Below are 18,279 nucleotides of genomic sequence, written 5' to 3'. Positions count from 1 at the left end.
AGTGTAAATCTGAAACTAAATTCTGCTCTGTTACATTGAATTTAGGTGGATTCTAAAGCCACTGAATTCAAAGGCCCAAACCTCAATTGGTGTAAACCATCTTAGCTCCATGGAAGCCAATTTTCAGTAGATGAGGATCTCGCCCATATTCTCTGTTTATACTGGTGCCAATTTGGCATAAGTCCATTGACATCACTAGTGTAAATTATCAGAATTTAGCCTTAATCGCCTATTAGAATCATTTTTAAAAATGCTTTTGTATGAACGTTCAGTATTAATCCTTATTAATTAGTTATGGTAGCAGAGGGTAAGCTGCATTAGAGGAAAGACCAGAATGTTACATTTCTTCATCTTCTTTATATTAAATAGATCGCAATAATCTTTGCACTGAAAAGCATTTTGCTATTACAGCTGAAAGCAACGATGGCTACCACATCATTTTAAAATGACCACTCGGCCTAGCAGGACTGTAACAGCCTAAAACTACAATGCCTCACCAAGATTGCTGCAACCCAGACTGGAAACATGAAGATCCATTTGGATAAAGCGCCCCCTTGAACTGAAAAATACCAAAGGTCTTAAGGAAAAACAAACTTCGTAGACAAGTGGTTTTCTGAGAATGGAGATGAGAATATCTTCAGAGCGTCTGTGTATTTTTCTACCCCTTCCCTCCTATTTAGGCTTTTAAATTGTTGAGGGTCCTGCTTATTGCTCAGATACATCTGCCTTTTTCTAAAGGGAAATGCAAAACGAAAAGCAATTCTCATGGCTGGAACTGGTTTATCTACAGTGCCTTCTGAGTACTCTTGCGTTCAGCACCAGTCTCATCTCAGATACAAGCTCTTATCCTCTTTCTAGACAGAGGACTATGGGTGGGATCCACGAACGGGCGTAGGTGTAACAACATTGAGTGTCATAGTGCCTAGAAAATCCCTGGAACAACATTGCGAGCCACAAAGCCAATTTAGACACCTTGGCTCCCTGTACAATGAATGGGGAGAGATAGGCACCTTTGACTGCGATCCACAAAGTCAACACGCTGCATGGAGGCACCTATCTTGGCTAGTGATCCACAAACTGGAGGAACACAGGTGTTTGGCTGCCCGTGTGGGACCCAAAACATAACAGCTGTGGGGAGGGGAGAAAGACCTTCCTTATCGTTAGCCTGGTGGATAGGGTACACTCACAGGATGTGGGAGATCCCCAGTGCAAGTGTCCCCCCTCATCCTGAGGGGTAGAAACATGGAAGATCCCTGTTCAGATTCTCTCAGGTGAGGTCCCTACCCACCAGGCTGTGGAAAATTCTGAGGTGAGGTTCCCTCAGTTTCTCCTATTGAAGTTGTTCCATTGTTTAATTAAAGTGGAATCTTTAGATGCCTAAGTCTGTTTGTTTTCTGGCCCAATAAATATTTAAGTATCTGTGTGCATCCCGTCCTGTGTTCCTATAACCAGTCAGTTATGGCTGTTTGTGATTCATACTGCATTGTTCTATCTTTCCTCTTTAAAAAAACAACCAACCAACACTTTCCTCTCCTTCTCGGTGCTCCTGGTGAGCATTTCGTCCTGCTGCCTTCCCATTCAATTTGACAACACAGCAGATACTGGGCTAATTTCCATTTTTGGTACCCTGCTAAGCTTTCTCTAGACCTCTTCTCCAGCTGCCCTCTCTCTTTTTTCACTCAGCTGTAAGACCTGCTTTCAAAAAAAAAAATGTTTTTTTTGTTGGTAGCTTCATCTGTTCCACTGTTGCTACTAGAGGTGAATGTGTATTGTTCCATTTTAGCATGCTGCCAGAAGGACTCCACATGGATGGAAATGTACACACATACAATCCAATGATTTTTTTTTTTTGGAGGATGCAAATGAGGACAAATCAAGGGGAACAATTCACACTATATATTTTTTAGCTTAGAATAGCTTCAGTCAAGTGCATTGTTTTTTGAGAATGACTTTAAATCTCTTGACAACTTAACTCTGGATTTATTCCATTCAACGAAAGTTTTTGGTAACTGATACTTGCTGTAAATGTTAGGTTTTAGTTGTGGTAGCTTCTGTTTTCTACATCAGCTATCTGCTGTAGCAAATGCAATCAAGTATCAGGGGGTAGCCGTGTTAGTTTATGCAATCAGTTTATTTGAATCTAAGATCAGGTAAGGGGGCATTCCGAATACTTGCTCCTCGCATACATCTGCTGTGTCATTCTTGCTTCCTGTTTGCATGCCTGTATCTACCATTCTCCTTTTCATCTTTATGGGCCTGATCTGGCTCCCATTGATTTCAATTGATGCTGGATCAGGCCCTTGTTGCATTTCACTCTTTTTGGTGGCTAATTAGGAGAGCTGATTGAAAATGAGAATTTCTTTCCTGTGGGCAATTGAGACTTTGCCATTTGTTTTTTTTTGCCCTGAGTTGGTCTGAACAGTTGAAATACAAAACGTTTCACAGGATGAAAAGTTTTGAAAAACAGCCGTTTTGGAAATGTTGAAACAAAACATTTCAACTTGGAAGTGTCAAAACATTGTCAAAATGAGTTGTAGTTCAGGTGCCTCCTGCTCCACTTCTCCCCTGTGGGCTGGACTCCAGTTCCCATGATGCATTGTGTAGTAGCTTAGCCAGTGGGGGTGGAGTGGGAGCTGTGTGTGGCGGCATAGTGCATTATGGAAGATGTAATGTGGGATGGAGTCCAGCCCACAGAGGAAAATGGGGATACAGGGCACTCTGGCAGATTGATTAATTTCTAATGGACACGCAACAATTTTTTAATTTTTTTTTCAAATAAATAAAATAAAATAAAATGGGGGGGGGGGGAAGAGGGAGAACCAACATTTTCCAATGGAAAGGTGTTTCTGTTAAAAAAACAAACAAACAAAAAAACCCTACCTCTTCCTGCCCCCTCATCCCCCCAATGAACAGTTACTACAGATATTTCCCAGCCTCCTCTGCTAATTAACATTTCAAATACAGGCCCTGCTCTTGCCCAATTGGCTGCTTTGTACGCTGCCCCAGCTGAAACTTTGTGCAGAAAGGTGGGCCAAAACTCTGGTTGAATGAATTTTATTCAGATTGGAGCAGGGAACTTTACTTGTGCCCCTTGTTTCCTGGGTGCAAGATCTGAGCCCCGTAGTTCTATCAGTCTGAGTGCTCCATTCCCTTATATGGACCCCTTGATTAAGATGAAGTGTGAATCCGAGGCAGTGCCGCAGAACTTCTCTGGGCACAAGTCAGGGGGACGGAATGTCTTTGATTTTGAAATGAAATGTCCTATAGTTAGTGATACAACTTTTATGTATCGAAATGCCCTAACTTGTGAAGGAATAACTATAGTTCTACTGGGATTACACTGACTCAATGGGACGCTTGGGAGACTGCACTTGCGTAACGAAAACCTATCCGTACAAATCTGTGTAAGTGCATCCTGGCTATAATGGTGCATTTTAAGAACTTCCTGCTGCCCGATTTCAGGGCTACTGGGGTTTTTTAGAACGCCTACATAGACAGGTTATTAATCTATTACGTCCTAAAGGCTATATGGGAATTTGCATTGACTAAAAAGATCATGCTGTATAATCCACAGACTATGCTGTGATGGATGCATAGACCAAAAATCCTTATCAATACACTGCCAATGCATATAGGGACACCAGTCAGAGCAATATCTTTGGGTCAAATCTAGGAGCATGATGCAGGCAAACCTCCCACTGCAGTTATGGATGTTTTGCCTGAGTAAAGACTGAGCAAAGACTTCAGATTTTGTCCTCTTGGCTGTTCTGTATGTGTGTTAAATGTCTAAAGGAAAAAAATCTCCACTATGCTCAAATTACTTTAGAATAACTTAGTTTTAATGTATAGCAGATTTGGAATCTATACAAGTGCCTAAATGTCTGAAACCTGTTGTGATTTTGCCCTCTCTGATGTGCTTTTAAACCCAAACTAAAGCCCTGCTTCAGTCTCTCAGGAGAATGAGATTTCTGTAGTTTGCCTCTCTCCAGCTTTTTGTCCAGAATGTGTACAGTAGAACTTTAGATTCCTGGAGGTTCTAATGAAACCACACATTGTATCCTGAATGGTCATGGGATCTGCAACAGTCACAATGCAATCTCTGGCTCAGAGCGGGATAGATGGGTGTGAATGAAAGCAGTTTGGCACCTCCCAGCGTGTAACAAGGCACGAACATATTCCCAAAACAGAGCAACAGCTGAAATTATTTAATAAATCACTTTATCGACAGGCATACAGGAGTAAGTGTGTTGGGACAATTCGTGCCTAATTGGTGGTGGTTAGAGAAGTCTTGAAAGCACCTAAATATGCATCTATTCAGCTTCTGGAGGAAAAGGTACAAATGTGCTGATTTGAATGAGTACCTTCCTCTTAAAATGAGACAGTTGCTGTTAGACAAAATGCAAACTCCACTTGCTTCCCCAGGTACTCACTCCTTGTTATGTTAATTGGCCAGAATTTAAACAGTCTGAGATGTCTCCTGATGCTTTTCAGACTTGGCTCTAGTTGTATTAAGTGGGATCTAACTGGATATAAAATCTAACGCTTCAACACATTGAAGAATATCTGGGTTTTTTTTTAAATCTATGGAGGGCAATTTCCTAATAATGTAATATATATACTGTCCTGTGTATATTGACATGTATATGAGCTAGGTATTTGCTGTGTCCTTTGGCTTTAGTTGGCATTCTGCTTTGTTTAATTTCTATTCACTGTAATGAACTCTGGTTGATCAAGCTTAGAGACCCAACTGGTCCCATTGGGTAGAAATTTAAAAGTATGTAATCATTGCTGTGGTTTGAATTAAGCTTGGTACGCTTGAAATTTGATGCGTTTCTATGGTATAAACAGTGCCTTGGTAAAGACAACCATATTTTTATACTAATTCTGTTACTCTATATTGTAGCTTCTGGAAGACTGAGTTAAATACAGTTTTAAAAAAATAGATTGGGCAAAGCTTTGGAATAAAAGCTATTCCCTGAGCGGAACAACCACACAGCAACTATGATAGCTTGATGATGTATTGCTTAAATGTTTTGTTGTAATTCCAACAATCCTCCAAAGGATCACAGTGCTAGGGGTTTCATTTGACTGTACTTTCAAAGAAATGCTTGCTCAGATTGTGATTATTTTCTTCCTCCTTCAGCTATGAAATGAAATGGTTAACTTTCTGCATAATAAGCCAATACTCCTTAATACTTTGCTAAGATTATGATACAGCACAATGTACTCTGAGTGGGGCAAAAGTTGTACTGGGATTGGTATCTTTTCTATGGATGCATATGAAAAGGCAGACTGGGCGTATATTTTAATTCACCCGTCTGTTTAAAAATGGGTTAAGATAGTGCTTAATTTTCTGTGCATTTCAGATTTGTGCCTTTTTTTGGTAATTCCCTAAAATTTGTTCAGCTCTCGCCCCCCCCCCTTCCTTCTCCCCCAAGGTTTTTCAGGGTTTTTTTTTTTTTTTTAATGGCTTGTATTTCTCTAAATTTAAAGTTGTTTTCCCAGTTTGCTTGGGGTAGGTGTTTTTCTTTCCAAGGGCTATGGGAGTCCCCTCTCTTCGCTGACAATGCAGCCATTGACCAGTAAGTCTGTGATTAGCAAAGGGTGAATGGAGGTGGTTAGAATGGAGGCTGAGGCATACCAGTTGTGAGTAATACTGCCACACCTTTTTGGTTTTTTTTTTTTTTTTGTACGTGAAATAAAAAGCATATTTTGCACTGGCTATTGTACTGTTGTGCAGAAGAAAAGAAATCTGTATCTAGAATCTGTGCTCCAGTCAAAATGCAAATAAACTTGTTTGTAAGAAATATTTTGTCTGATGAAATATATTGTCCTTTAAACTTGGGTTGAGGCGGATGGTCCTTTTCGCTGTGGAAGGATGTCTTGTGGCACCGTTAACAGATGGCACTATCAGTTTGCCGGGCAAAGGCCTAGATTCATCTCCCTGCCTGAGCTCAGCTCCGTGTAGGGACCAAAGGTTTTGATCCTGCTATGTGCTGATTGCTCTAGCCCTTCGGTGCTTTGCCTGAACAGGGCCAAAATGTTTGCAGGGTTGAGCCTGGAAGGAGTGGGCAAAGTTGGGTTTATTACCATTGCTCCTCTGCTGGGGTTGCTCTAACTTCACCTGGCTGCCAAAAGTCTCTATGCCCCATTCCAGCAGTGGGGAATAACTGGGCTATAGAAACACTATGGGCCATGCCACCCTTCCCCTTCCTCTTCCCAGGAGCAACCACATGTCTTCTATGCTGGAGGCTCCTGCAGAAGGCAGTGGTGGTTGTGCAGTGTCAGCACATGCTGAAGAAGTGGGTTTTTTACCCACGAAGGCTTATGCCCTAATAAATCCCTTAGTCTTTAAGGTGCCACCGGACTCCTCGTTCTTTTTGTGGATCCAGACTAACACGGCTACCCCCTGATACTTACGTCAGGGGAACTCCTCAAGGGGTCCTGCGAGTGGTTGGATGCCACCTTATGTAGCTGGAGCCTGTGTCAAGTGGCCACATGGGGCAGCCATTAGTTTGGTCCTGGTGGCCTGGCTCTTCTCTCGCTAGACTGTTTAATGCCGATGACTTAATGCTCTGTGTTTAAAATGCTGTGACGGAAAGGAGCATCAGGTGCCAAATCCTCGGTTGCACCACCCAGAGTCCACCAGTTCCTATTCGCTTAGTGAGCTCTAACCTGCAGTAGAGTGTGGGCCTGCACCCTCCACTTTGAGCTGTTCAAGCTCCATTGCGGGTTGGAGTAGCACATGCACAACCAAGTGACTGCGAGATGGATGCCCAACGCAGCTCACGAACAGGAGCCGCCTCCTGCAAGGTGCTGACTGTCTTCAGTCCATTAAAGACGAGGGGATTGAGGTCCTCCAGAACTGAACCTGAAGGTAGGGAGCTTAGAACCCCATGCGAAGCACCATCGCTATTTGTCAGAGTGCAGGTGTTGGAGAACCACAGTCATTAAACTACACTAGGACATTTTGGTTTGTTGCAAACAAAGTTATTTCCTGGGGGCAGGTCTACACTTAAAATATACAGCGATGCGGCTGTAGCGCTTCAGTGAAGACACAGGAGTGCTGCTCCTGTCAGTGTAGTTAATCCACCTCCCTGAAAGGCAGTAGCTATATTGACGGGAGATGCTCTCCTGTCCACACGGGTGGTTAGGTCGGTATAACTGCATCACTCGGGGGTGGATTTTTCACACCCTTGAGCAATGTAGTTATACCGATGTAAGTTTATAGCGTAGACCTGGACAGGGAAATAAAGTGAATCTACAATGTAGCGAAATATTCACATCTAATCTGGGTTGAGGGAGTGGGAAAATATATCTCTTTCATGTAAAAATAATTACAAATACCAAAGTCTTTAATAACAGATCAGTGCTTTCAATCACTTAGCGCACAACTTTTGACTTCAGTTTTGTTAATCAATAGATGCAATGGCTTTTTCTCAGTCTTGAGAACCTACGTCCTAAAAGATAAGAAGAGTCCAGCAAAGAAAAAGCATTTGTTTCACTTGTAAAGCCATCTCTCATTTGACAATTCTTATGTGGTGGAACATATTGAAGTGGTGGCAAGAGAGGAGAACCTGAAACTGATCTAGAATCTGTCTTTTAGTGTGTACGTTATTAGCCTAGCTGAGCAGTGTCTCTAATAAATATGTATTTGCTGAGCTAACATTGAAACATGGATATATTAATAACGGGCAGTTAGAGAAAACCGTTCCCGAATTGCATACAAATAATGCTTTTCACCAGCCCGAGTAGCAAGAACAAGGCAAAGGGAGAAGAAGCATATCTCCTTCCCTTTGATTCCATCAGGATATCAATTATAATTCCTTGTAGAGTTCTGTTAATTACATACTGCTTGGGATGCTAGCTACGTTTCTTCAAAGGTTGTGGATTTCTGATGTCAGCAGACACTTCCAAGACTCACTCAATGACTCAGCTTGGCATGCCATGTCCGAGAGCAATTCCAATTTGTTCTTTTGACTTCCAGTTAGAAGTATTTGAATTACAAACCTAGGGCTGCATGTGGATGGTGGCACAGAAAACATTACACAAGGCTTAGTGATGGCTGCTTCTGAACTGAAAATGATTGGGGCCCCTGATTAGTTCTCCAAAGAGAACTGGAAACGGATATAACCACTGCATTCTGAAGGGAGAGAGTTGTCTATACTAGCTGTCTTGTCCTTAAAATTACTCATTGATACTGCCCGTGAGTGCAACTGCAATGGAGTGAGCTGCCAGTCTGTGCCATGGCTCCCATTGTTGAGAAGTTCGAGCCACTCAAAGCAGGGTTATGTAGCAGGAGCAGAGACTGCTGCACTGGTGGGGCCCGGCAAGGGCCACCTCTTCCTCCCAGCACCCTTCAGACCCCAGGACTGGGAATGGGAGACCCTCCACAGGCACTTTGCGGGTGCTAGGATCCATGCAGGACCTCCCTTCAAAACACCCCCCCCCCCCCCCGGCCATATGGGCTGCAGAGAGGAGCTGGCCAGAGACTCTACCTGGTATGACAGAAGCAAGTCAAAGCTGGGAATTTCTGTCTGACCTTTGCACATTCCAGTCAAAACTGTAGAGAGTTCTGATTTTCTGTCCTGTGCAGGTTTGGCTGTTTGCTCCTTTCTCTTTCCGCTCCCTCAGTCTCTTCATCTTAGCTTCCCTGAACATCTGCCCCAGCCCTCCTACCCTTTTCTCCCCTGCCTTGTTTCCTCTTCCCTTCTAACTTAACCCCTCCACCCCCAAAATCAAGGACCTAACATGACTTTTGCTGCCACCACATTGTTCACTGTCTGTGTTAGACCCCCTCCCCCGGGCTTGTCTTGTCTATTTAGGCAATACTGTCTCATTGTTTCCTTGGTCTGTCTATCCATCTGTTGTCTCTTGTCTTATGTGTAGATTGTCAACTCTTTGGGCAGGGGCTAGCTCTTTGTTCTGTTTGTGCAGCACCTAGCACAGCGGGGTTCTGGTCCATGACTACGGCTCCTAGGTGGCACGGTCATACCGTACAAACCATAACATCCCTAGCTGGATTGTCTGCAGGGATTGAACCCAGCACTTCTGGCTCCAAAAGCATAAGCCTCAGCTAAAGGATGAGAACAACTCACCCAGAAGCACTTGCAGACTCACCAACCCCTGTCCGTGACCTAGCCAGGAGTGAGTGAGCAGGAAACTCGCATGTAAGCACAGGTTACACTAAGGCTACGTCTCTACTACGCGCTAGGGGTGCAATTCGCCTACTCATGGTTCCCATACTCCCACTAGCTCTCACTGAGCTAGCCTGAGCATAAATAACAGGGTAGCGGCGGCAGCAGCGGCATGGCTGAGCTGTGCTGAGCACATACCCCCCAGTTTCAGGCACGTTTGTACTCTGCACGTCTCAGCAGTGCCTCTAGTGCCATTAGCACGGCTACATTGCAATTTGTACTCCTGCTAGTTCTCACTGACGGAGCGTGAGTCTATGTACACGAGCAGGGGAGTCACACCCCTAGCTCATAGCATAGACGTAGCCTGAGAGGACATGGCAGCCTCTCTTGGCTAGTGCACCCCCTGGTTCTATTACCAGTGGAGCTGCACTGAAGGTAGTGCTGGTGGGAAACTCTATGAAAATAAAGTTTAGTGTAGATGGGCTTTGGAGATATTTCTCTTCATTCTCTGTCCTGAACAAGTATGCAGTGGCGTGCTATGCACTGTTCACTTCTCCAGAGGTGACTACATGTTCGTGATGGATGAAATGATCCCTCTTTGCATATATAAAGTCTGTAATGTACTGTAGGAGCCTCATAAAGGTAAGGTCTTGGCAGTAGTAACGATGTATGGTACAAGGCAAGTATGGACCGAGAACAGACTAATTGGTCAAATAGAGCATGATCCACATTATTAAGGTGAGGGGTGCATGTCCCCCAGGCTCAGCTGAGACCAGCATGTCACATCGCCAAGTTGAAGCAAAGCTGTTTCTTTTCTGTGATAAGACCGAAGCTCAGAGCCGATGGGTTTAGTTAAAACCAAAGATGAATTCTTGATCCCTCTTTTAGCTAAATAAGAAGGATTTAGAACTAGGGTAAGAGTCAACTTTGGTAAGTTTGAGGTCTTTGCTAAATGACCTACAAGAACAGATTTAACAAAAAAAACCCTCTGCAAATTCACCAGAAAACAATAGCTGTAATTGTGTTAAGGCTGGACAAGAGTTGAAAACAGCCTTTCACGCGTGAGGCAAGCCAAGTGCTGAGGTTAGAACTGCTTGGTCAAAGCATTGGACTAATCTCATTTAAATCCACAACAACAAGCAAACTATTTTTTTAATTGACTTTTTCCACCTTATAAAACAATGTAGTCTTTCAGTTGAGATTACTGGCACAGTCATGGAAACCTCTCTCTCTCTCGCTCTCTCTCCATGAGTAATAGCTTCCATAGGTACTGGCAGAAGAAGGGTTATACCCTTCTTCTATTATTATAGATAGTATGGTAGAGCCTAGGCAGCCTAATCAAATAAAGGTCTCACGGGGCTAGGTGCTGTACAAACATCAGAGGTGGGCTCTCCCCTCTGAAAACCTTACAATCTAAATAGGTAAGACATACAACAGGTGGGAGAAAGACACTAGTAGTAGCCTCATTTTACAGATTGGGAACTAAGCGTGTATCTAGCAAGGATGCCACGATATGGGGTTCAGTGCCAGCTGCACAAGCCTGCCTCCCTGGGTATGGACTCACTTATATTCCCAACCCTGGCATCCTCCGTTCTATTTTTAGTGAGCTAACTAGAATACCATGAGTGGAGGTATGTTACGTGACCTGACATTCGCTCTGCTGGCTGCAATGTGCCAAAAACACCGGAGACCTGGTTTTCAAAGGGGCTGAGAATCAGCAGCTCCCAGCATGGATAGTCAGTGCTCAAGGCTCATTCCAGCACCTCACCCAAAAGACCCGGCTTCCTACTAGTTTCTTACAAGCCTAATGCACGTCAAGCCAAGTGGCTGCAAATCTGAAGCTATGTGCTGCAACTTTAATTCGCATTATTTAAAAGACAAAAAAGAAACAAAACCCAATTTGAAGGCCAACATAAAGACTGATAATTAACAATGTGTTTCTCTTGACCTTTGCCTGAGGAGGGGGAAAAAACGGAAACCAATAATAGGTAAAAGACAGGCCTAATACATTCAAGGTTAGGCATCAATTATGTGTTTGTCCTTAAGTGGGGACGTAAGTGGTCCTATGCCTTGTGCTGGCTCTCTACACTTGGATGAATGCCACCCTCAGAGCGAATGCACAAGACATTGCAATGAAAGAATTACAGAAAAATGGGCTTACTACTAATCATTATTTATATAGCACTATTTATCTGAAAATACAGTTAACCATTATTATCCCAATTACACCAGTGTGGGAACTGCAGCATAGAGCAACTAAACAAATTGCCCAAGAACATCATCTTTTCCATAGGTAGCAGATGGAATTATTTCCTTTGAAAAATTCTGTGCATTTTATGAACTTCATACCCTCATATCTCAATGCCTGTACTTTTACCCATCAACCCTTTACCCCCAATCGGGGATATTGCAGATTATGTATTCCTTATGCCACCTGATCTTAAACCAAACTTTGCACTCTCGATAATCTGTACGTTATTCCCTGATAACCAGAAACATCTATGCTCAAACTCTGCTTACTTTTTTTTTAACATCCTCTTAATAAAATTTTTAAATCTGTTCTTAAAAATGTATATTATTTTTCCCACATGGCAAAAGAAAATGTCTGTCTTTGTCTTTCCAGATTTTTCCTGGCTCTTCTGTTTTTGAAATGAGAAGGATGAAGTATGACATGAAAAGGAAGATTATGAAGAGCAGTCATGGGCTCAAGTCAGATGTTTAAAAATCGGAATCTCCAGTCATGATGATTAAACAACAATATAGAATGATCGGAGAAAGTGAGTAACTGAGAAACCATTTTCATATGGTTCAAATTTAATTAAATAATGAGGTTAAGAATGTGACCTTTTTGGTTGGAGTAACAACATGCTAGATGCGATTGCGCAAATGCAAAATTATGAAGCATTGCCATGTGAGAGAATTTTAAAGGTCACCTTGGGGAGTCATGAAATCTCCCAGAATAAGCAATTTCTGGGCATTTAGTGCCAGCTTAGGAATTAATTCATGTAATTCCAACAGGAAACATCTTAAAGTGGTATGAGGCTGTGGCAAATTTTAATTGTGATAGAATCCGAATTAAAGGTGAACTGCAGAGGCAAATAATCTGTGATCTCTTTTATTTCTTCTTTATATTTTATAAGGAACACCTGGAAGGTTTATGTTTTGTTTTTAATTTAGAGGATTTGGGCTTTTGTTTTTTACTGTAGGGCTTGCCTTCATTAGAAAATTACACTGAAGTAGAACGTGCCCTGGAAGAGTCACGTTAGCTAATGCAATGCTGATCGCAACTTTGCAGTCAGGTAGGTGGCTGGCTTTATCATGTCAGTTTAGACAAACGCCGAGAAATATCAGGAATGCCTAGTCTTGTCTTCCTTGTGTATGCATGTGGTCTCAGATGGAGAACCTAGAGATGCAGAATCCTTAAACAGAATGTGTGGAGCTCTCAAAACTTTAACAAAGTGTTCTTTTCTTATAACTGGAGTAGAACTAAACAGATGTTAACACACAGTCTGTAGGGAAATCATCTCCATTTATGAGGTATCTCTGATATTATAATACTGCTAGCCCTGAAGTTTTCAGTCTAGTCTGTTAGAAAACCAGACCTGAATTTCCAATATAAAAGAACCAAACATTAAAACAACAAGATTAGGTCCTTTCAATATATATTAAAGAAGCAAAACAAGGGCAAATCCTCTCACTTCTTCTTCTCCCCCAATTGAAAGGAAAGAGAATGATACAGTGGCAACCCATTGCTGCTCAAAACATTGCAATCTAAAAAAGTGTAAAAATACACAAAAAACTAGCGGAAAATACTGAGTACAATTTTGCTCTAACCCCACAATTATGTTATAACCTCACTGAATTCTATGATGTTGCAAAATCATGGGAGAATTTGGTCAATTGCTTTGTTATCCAAATTTTAGCTAAGGATATTGCCAAATCTTGTTTTCTGATAAACTACAGTCTAGTCTCCTTGAAATCAGTTCATCCATGTCCCATGAACCTTGCTTTTTAAAATCATGTCTCAAAGCTCTTCTTTCTTTTTCTCTGATCCCCACAGCTACAAAGCAAAAGAATGACACCAGCCCCATATCAGAGGAGTAGCCATGTTAGTCTGTATCCACAAAAACAACGAGGAGTCAGGTGGCACCTTAAAGACTAACAGATTTATTTGGGCATAAGCTTTCATGGGTAAAAAAACCACTTCCTCAAATGCATAGCCACATTGACAGGCGCCAGATTGAGAGGCAAGGGACCTAAGTTCTATTCATGGTCTGTTGGGTGACCTTAGGCACAGAGAGGTGAAAGGATTTGCCCATTTCCTCACAGAGCATACCTACCTTAGTAGGTATGACAAACGATCAAAGGGTTTGGGTTCATACTTGGTGCACAAGAGGAGACTGCTTTGAGATGACCTTCATCCAAAATAATTAAGAGGGTCTGAAAAAGTGGAGCAAGATTTGCAGTGAGTTACACCTCCTGATGTTTGAAGATCATGCCTTGGATTCTGAAATGGAACTCTCCCCACTGAAACAGGGAGTTTGTCTTCAAAATGCATAGTGCAACGTGGCTTTAGGGAAACAAGAAACACCAGAGAGTTAGGGCTAGATTCACAAAGAAACGTAGGCAAGATGATGCTTAGTGTGACCCTGCCTAACTTTTAGGCACCTAGAAAATCATCGGGATTCACAAAGACTGAGTTAGGCGCCTAGGCTACAGTGACTGCCAGATGCTAGGAGTGGATGACAGGGGATTGATAACTCAATAATTGCCCTATTCTGTTCATTTCCTCTGAAGTGTATGGTACTGACCACTGCTGGAAGACAGGATACTGGGCTGGATGGACCATTGGTCTGACCATTCCTATGTTCTGATAGGTGTCTCAGAATGGGATTCATAAAAGCCACCATGCTAGGTGGCTCCCTGCCTAAGCTAGCCAGTGGGAGATGCCAAGGCCTAAATTCTGCCCCTGCCCCTCTTGGATGCAAACCCTCTCTCCTGAGGGGGAGAAGGGATTTGAGCAGGGCGTTGCCACCTTTCAGGGGAGTGCCTTGGCCTGTGGGATATTCTGTTGTGGGGAAGCCCCCAGTCTCTCCCGTTGAAGTGGTTTCACTGTGAATAACTAATGAAAGAATCACTGGGGCAGAGAGAAAGAGGCAAGCGAGGTGGTTAGAGCACACATCAGGGAGACTCAGGAGCCAGTCCCCCCCGCTCCAGTGACTTTCAAAATGATTTATTCCCAGTGGAACAGCTTCAAAAGGAGAGATTGAGGGCCACTGATGAGACAGAACAAGGGGTGGGAAGGGGTCTGGTGATGCTCCTTTCCAAGCTGTTCCTGTCAGGTTGAGGGCAGGAGAGGGGGATTGTGCTCCAAGGCTCAGTTCCACTTTTCTCTCCCTCTCTTCTTTTCTTTCCCGCCTCTTCTCTCATTCTCCTTCCCTTTCTTTCCCCACCTCTCTTAATTCCTCCCTCTCTTTTACTTTCTCCTTCGCCTGGCTTTATTTCTCCCCCCTCACCCGTTTATTCTTTTCTCTTCCACTGTGAAAGCAAGGGGGGAGAAGCAGAGGGTGAGTGACAGAACAGAGCGAGAGAGCGAACAGGGTGAATAAGGAGGGAGTCTTTGGTGGGAGAGGCATTTGGGGACATAGATAGGATGAGGGAGCGAATAGGCGTGGGAGAGGCTGGGCTCATGCAAAAGGTGTCGTGTTTGAGCTCTGCAATTATTCAGCTGTAAGGCTGGTTGGAAAAAAATCTCTGTCAAAACTTTTTTGGTGGGAAAGTGTCCACTTGTCTAGAAAAATTTACATATTTGCCAGCAAACGTAAAACCCAAAATGGTCTGTAAATCAAAATTTGTTAATTTCTGGCAGATACTAGATGAAATTTTCCATTTTTGGCTTTTTAACAAAAAGTTTACATTTTTTCCTGGGGAAAAGAGCCTAATTTTCCAACCAGCTCTATTCAATTGTCTCACACAGAGAAAAATGGAGGGAACATCATGACCAAGTTGTTCCATTTTTGGATGCCACCTCCTTCTCTGAGCCCTCTCTCCACGCTGTAGCCTGAAGAGCCCCTCATCCACAAGCCTCAATGACCCACCCCCTTTACATCCTTTTTCGATCTGCTAATAAAACTTTGGGGATTTTTTCCACCACATAGATCATCATTGGAAGGGGACCTCAGGAGATCATCTAGTTCAACCTCCTGCTCAAAGCAGGATCAATCCCCTAAATGGCCCCCTCAAGGGCTGAGCTCACAACCCTGGGTTTAGCAGGCCAATGCTCAAACCACTGAGCTATCCCTTTCTGTATGTCTGCAGGTGGTTGGCTTTGGGCTGTGTGTTTGACTCCAAGAGCATGAGCTGGGAGTTGTGATTTCCATCCCGTGTAGACATTCCTGTGCTACCTCTGCTCAGGCTAGCATCTAAAAATAGTAGTGGGTCAGCAGTGACACAAACAGCACTCAGGCTAGCTCAGAGGTGGGCAAACTACGGCCCGCGGGCCACTTCTGGCCTTCCAGAGATTTTAATCCGGCCCTCGAGTTCCCGCTGGGAAGTAGGGTCTGGGGCGTGCCAAACCCTTGTTGTTTTTTTAAAAAAAATCCCTGTTCTTTCCTCCCCCTCCCCCTCCCTATTTCCACAGGAGGCAGCAGTATCCTCACTGCTGTTGACTGTTCTCCAAGGGATTTACCATCCCATCATGGGGCCTTATCTTCTGCATCATGAAATAGGTTTAGGTCAGATGAGGAGAAGGAACCAGATGACATCGTTGTCTCCAGGACTATGTCCTGAACCGCTCCTGAGATGAGAACATCTAAGGTTCCTGCTAATCTTTTCCTGGTGTGTCAATTTCCATCCTCTTATTTCTCTTTCCTATCTCTCCTTTTGCCTTGTAGCTACTAAAAGTCTGGCTTAGCCAGTCTGGGCAAGTCTAACATTATAAGACTTTGCCATGACTAGGTTTGTAAGCTAAAGATGATTCCCAAACAACCCAGACTCAATAAAAACTGTACCTCTGCAAGATTGGCTAGAGGACAGTAATGATAACCTAGCCAAATACTTTCCAGAGCCAACATAGTAAACACAGGGACCAGGAACGGCTGATAGAGTTGGGTGCAATGTGCTGTTACCTATGTCCTTCCAGCAACTGAGCTGCAAGGATCTCTTGCTATTCTTGTCTCTGGATGTCTTCTGATTCTTTGAGTTGCTAACTGTTGGTCATGAAATGGTATTGACAGGGTCTTGCTGGGATACAATGAAGAACACCATAAAATATCCCTACATAACATAAATAGAATGCAGGAGATTTTGAGGTGAACCACAACCCTAACTATTGGAAGCTAGCAAGGGATGTGGTGAATTTCCATCCATTGGAATCTTTAAATCAAGATTGAATGTCTTTCTAGACGATATACTCTAGTTCAACCAGAAGTTATGGCCTAGGTCATCACTAGGTGACATTCCATGCCCTGTGTTATCTGGGAGGTCAGATTCGATAATCATCATGGCACCTTCTGGCCTTAAGGAATCTAGGAATATAAAAATTAAGGAAGATTTGTGCATCTTCTGGGTTGGGTGGGAGGAAAAGGATAAAACAACATAAGAGTGTCTAGGTATAATCACTTAGACCAGCTCATTCTTTGGCAATGACTAAGGTTAAGATTTTGTCATGGTTATTTTTAGGAAAAGTCATGGAGAGGTTGTGGGCAATAAACAAAAATTAATGGAAACCCGTGACCCGTCTGTGACTTCTACTAAAAATAATGGGTGGCGGTGGTGGGCTGACGGGGGGGGATGACTGAAGCCTGAGGGGGGGTGCAGGGGAAGGGGGATGAAGCCATGACCTCCGTGACATAATCTTATCCTTAGTAATGACCATTTAAAACAAAAACGGGGTGTATCTGCTAACTTCATATTTTTCCTTCAGTAAATGGAAGGAACGTAACTTGACAGACACTTCATTCTAAATCTGGCAGTTTTTGTGAGGACACAGTCATCAGTCGGTGTTTTGTCTTGACAGAAGCATGAACACATGCTAATTGCAGCTGGAAAATCTATGGTTGAACTGACTGATGGTGTCACTATACAATGACAGAAGTGAAATAACATCAGGCTTAATGACTGAGCTAACTCATCTTTGCATTTTTCTTGATTGGAAAAGGAATACATGGCTGGGGAGGGTGGAACCTGTTACCTCTGTGTTAGTGGGAGCAGAGATTCTCAACTCTAGGTCACTGGTTTGAATTCAATGTGGGTGAAAGTCATTTTTCTCTGATGGCAATCTGACCTGTGTGAAAGGATATTGGTGGTTTGGATTTGTTAACTAGGTATAGCCAATTACTTGATTACACTTTTGGTTCAATATTAAGAATATTTGAGAAACCAAATAGCGAAGCTTAGTCTGTTTATTAGTCAAAGTCAAAGCTGTACATCATGAAAAAGAGAAATACGTACCATCCTTTCTCGGAAGCAATCTTCCAGCGTTCACCTTATATAGAAGGTCTGCTTCAAAAGTATGCATTCAACTTACCTGTATTTATACTGTAGTTGTTTGCAAGCTAAAAGTACTCTGTACATCACCCAGGACTCAACCCACCAATCTGTATCAGTTTCTTGTTTTGCTGTATCTTCCTTATCTTTGTTTTCTATACCACATTCCAGGTGTCCCTGGGCCATGGAGGCACCTCCAAACTATACCAGGACATATTATTCATACATCTTATTTCTGACAGATTTTGTATTTGTGTCAAGAGCAGAGTTCAACTACATGTATTACAAAGTGTTATGGGACATACGTTAGCATGTGTGAACAAGAGTGACCAGCATTCTGGGAAAAGCATAATACATTCCTCTGTTTATACAGCTTAAGGGTACTACCTAACCTTCATACATGATATAATATGCACGGTGTTAACATTGTGCATGTAATAGATATTAGGGTGCTGTGCCACATTCATAACAAACATATATATTGGCTAACAGATCCATGTCACAATGGACAGGAGTCCACATTGCTAAGACCACAAGTTATATCTGTTTATAGAAGGGCTGAATTTGGCCCAGTTGCCATAACTCTGAAAAGGGATCCCAACGCAATGGGAGGGCCCAGTCTCAGGAAAAGACGATTGCCTTGCTTATAGGTAGG

At 42.9% G+C, this 18,279-nt stretch overlaps 1 protein-coding gene across 2 annotated transcripts in view; it reads left to right on the top strand.

Annotated features, from left to right (window-relative positions):
* TFCP2L1 (transcription factor CP2 like 1) overlaps positions 1–2,753 on the top strand; it is a 40,756-nt gene extending 38,003 nt beyond the window's left edge. For both annotated transcript variants that reach the window (XM_034786464.1, XM_034786465.1), the window contains one exon: positions 412–2,753. In XM_034786464.1, coding sequence (XP_034642355.1) covers positions 412–449 — 38 coding nt within the window. In that variant the 3' untranslated portion in view covers positions 450–2,753. The remainder of the gene's footprint in view (positions 1–411) is intronic.
* The last annotated feature ends 15,526 nt before the right edge of the window (positions 2,754–18,279 follow it).

Source organism: Trachemys scripta, chromosome 11, assembly GCF_013100865.1.
Source record: "Trachemys scripta elegans isolate TJP31775 chromosome 11, CAS_Tse_1.0, whole genome shotgun sequence".
Taxonomy (NCBI): domain Eukaryota; kingdom Metazoa; phylum Chordata; order Testudines; family Emydidae; genus Trachemys; species Trachemys scripta.
The sequence above is the reverse complement of the archived record's forward strand: the minus strand, read 5'-3'. Positions and strand labels throughout refer to the sequence as shown.